The 1,677-nt window shown below is 43.8% G+C and overlaps 1 protein-coding gene across 2 annotated transcripts in view; it reads right to left on the reverse strand.

Annotated features, from left to right (window-relative positions):
* LOC102014103 (cytochrome P450 2B5-like) overlaps positions 1-1,677 on the reverse strand; it is a 9,294-nt gene that overhangs the window by 957 nt on the left and 6,660 nt on the right. The window contains exon 6 of one of the 2 annotated variants that reach the window (XM_005415121.2): positions 515-744. The exons of the other annotated variant lie outside the window; for it this stretch is intronic. Coding sequence (XP_005415178.1) covers positions 554-744 — 191 coding nt within the window. The 3' untranslated portion in view covers positions 515-553. Of the gene's footprint in view, positions 1-514; positions 745-1,677 lie in introns of those variants that run through there. 2 annotated transcript variants of the gene reach the window in all.

The following is a 1,677-nucleotide window of genomic DNA, read 5'->3' on the forward strand; positions in this document are numbered from 1 at the left end:
AATCTGCTCCTCCACTCACTGGCATTGTGACCTCAAGCAGCTGTTGCCATTGTCTGACGTCTCTTATTCATCTGTAAAATGAGTATGACCCTGGCAGCCATCACCTGGGGCAATGGAGAGGATATTTTTACATTGAACCATTTAGCACAGAACATGGAACACAAGGAGGTGACACAGTGTGTGATCGTTCTGAGCAAGGAAAAAGTCACTCCGAGTGAGCTGTATCCTAGGAAGCAGAACTCCAGAAGGTTCTTGAGGCAATTTATCACTTTTAACCCCTAAATGGTTTATATTCGCCAAAGAAGGGGCTTGATTATTGTTGATCCACTTCCTAACTTCTGCACCTCAATTCACACAAGAAACAAGTCAACACAGAGCTTTAGAAGAAGTGCAGCAGTATGGAAGGAAGTCTACAAAAATAACTTTTGCATGGGGTAGCAGCCAGGTGGGGGAAAGATGCTGGTTCACAACAGGTTTCTTAGATTCAGGAAGTGAGCTGTCATTCTCTACAATTAGGCACTCAATGACCCTGCAATCATTTATTCTTGTCCCCTCAGTCCATCTTACGGGGCAGGAAAGACATCTGGTATACTGGGGGTATTCTGGCAAAAGCAACCTCCTTGGGTGTGAAGTCAATGTCCTCAGGAGCCACTGGGTTGGCTATGGAGAAGTTCTGGAGGATGGTGGTGAAGAAGAGGAACAACTCAGCACGGGGAATTCCTTCTCCAAGACAGGTACGCTTCCCTGTGGGCACAGAGGATCACAGGGTAGGCCGAGGTGATATTCTTTGCCCTGTCATAGCTCTAATCTTAGACACCTGCGGCCATGGCACAGGGATAACCTCTAATCAGTAATTAGGAGTGTACGTAAAGGAGGTTCCCAGTGCTTCTGATACTGGGCACAGATCTTTGTGTGGATGCCCAGTGTTCAGTAGGAGTTAGGAGGTATGGTAGTTTGTAATTTTGTTTGATTTCTAAAGGGTTCAGTGGCCCTATATGAGATAAGGACCCATTTGTGGGTATGTGTAATTATAAAATTATGTGCACATGTATAAAGTAACATTTTTGGTGTCCTTCATTTCTCATAGGAGGAGACTATTACCCATCTCATAGGGCTCTTGTGAGGGTTCAGTTACTATTCATAGAAACTCAAACAAATACCTAGTTCATATTAAAAAATGTATACTATAGTAACTGTTTTGTGTTTTTTTTTTCTGAGTGGGAAGATGTTTCTGGGAGTATGTGTCTTTGTCTGTCTGTCTGTCTAACTTTTTATCTCTGTCTCTGTCTCTCTCTGTGTCTATCTCCTCTCTTTTCTTCTTTCCTTCCCTCCCCTTTCTCTCCACCTTGGTTGTTTTCTGGTCTCTTCCAAGAGCTTCAAGCATGTACATACAATACACTCATACTGTACATAAAATTATACATGAGACCAATACACACGAGGTGTGATTTATGGCCCCAATGGTTTCTCAGATGTGTAAGGAATCACACTACTACTTTAGAAATCTTGGGCTTGAGGAGGAATGAGGGCAAAGGGAGTCTCAAATTCAGGCAGATGCTCAGAGAGACTGCCCACATACTTCAGTGCTTTTTCATCTCCAAACTGATGACCTTGAGAAAGGCCTGTCAAGGATGGGTTACAGGGCATCCCCAGTGCCTTTCAAATCACTGGGGCCTT

Source organism: Chinchilla lanigera, unplaced genomic scaffold (genome assembly GCF_000276665.1).
Source record: "Chinchilla lanigera isolate Chin_1 unplaced genomic scaffold, ChiLan1.0 scaffold00412, whole genome shotgun sequence".
NCBI classification, from domain to species: Eukaryota; Metazoa; Chordata; class Mammalia; order Rodentia; family Chinchillidae; genus Chinchilla; species Chinchilla lanigera.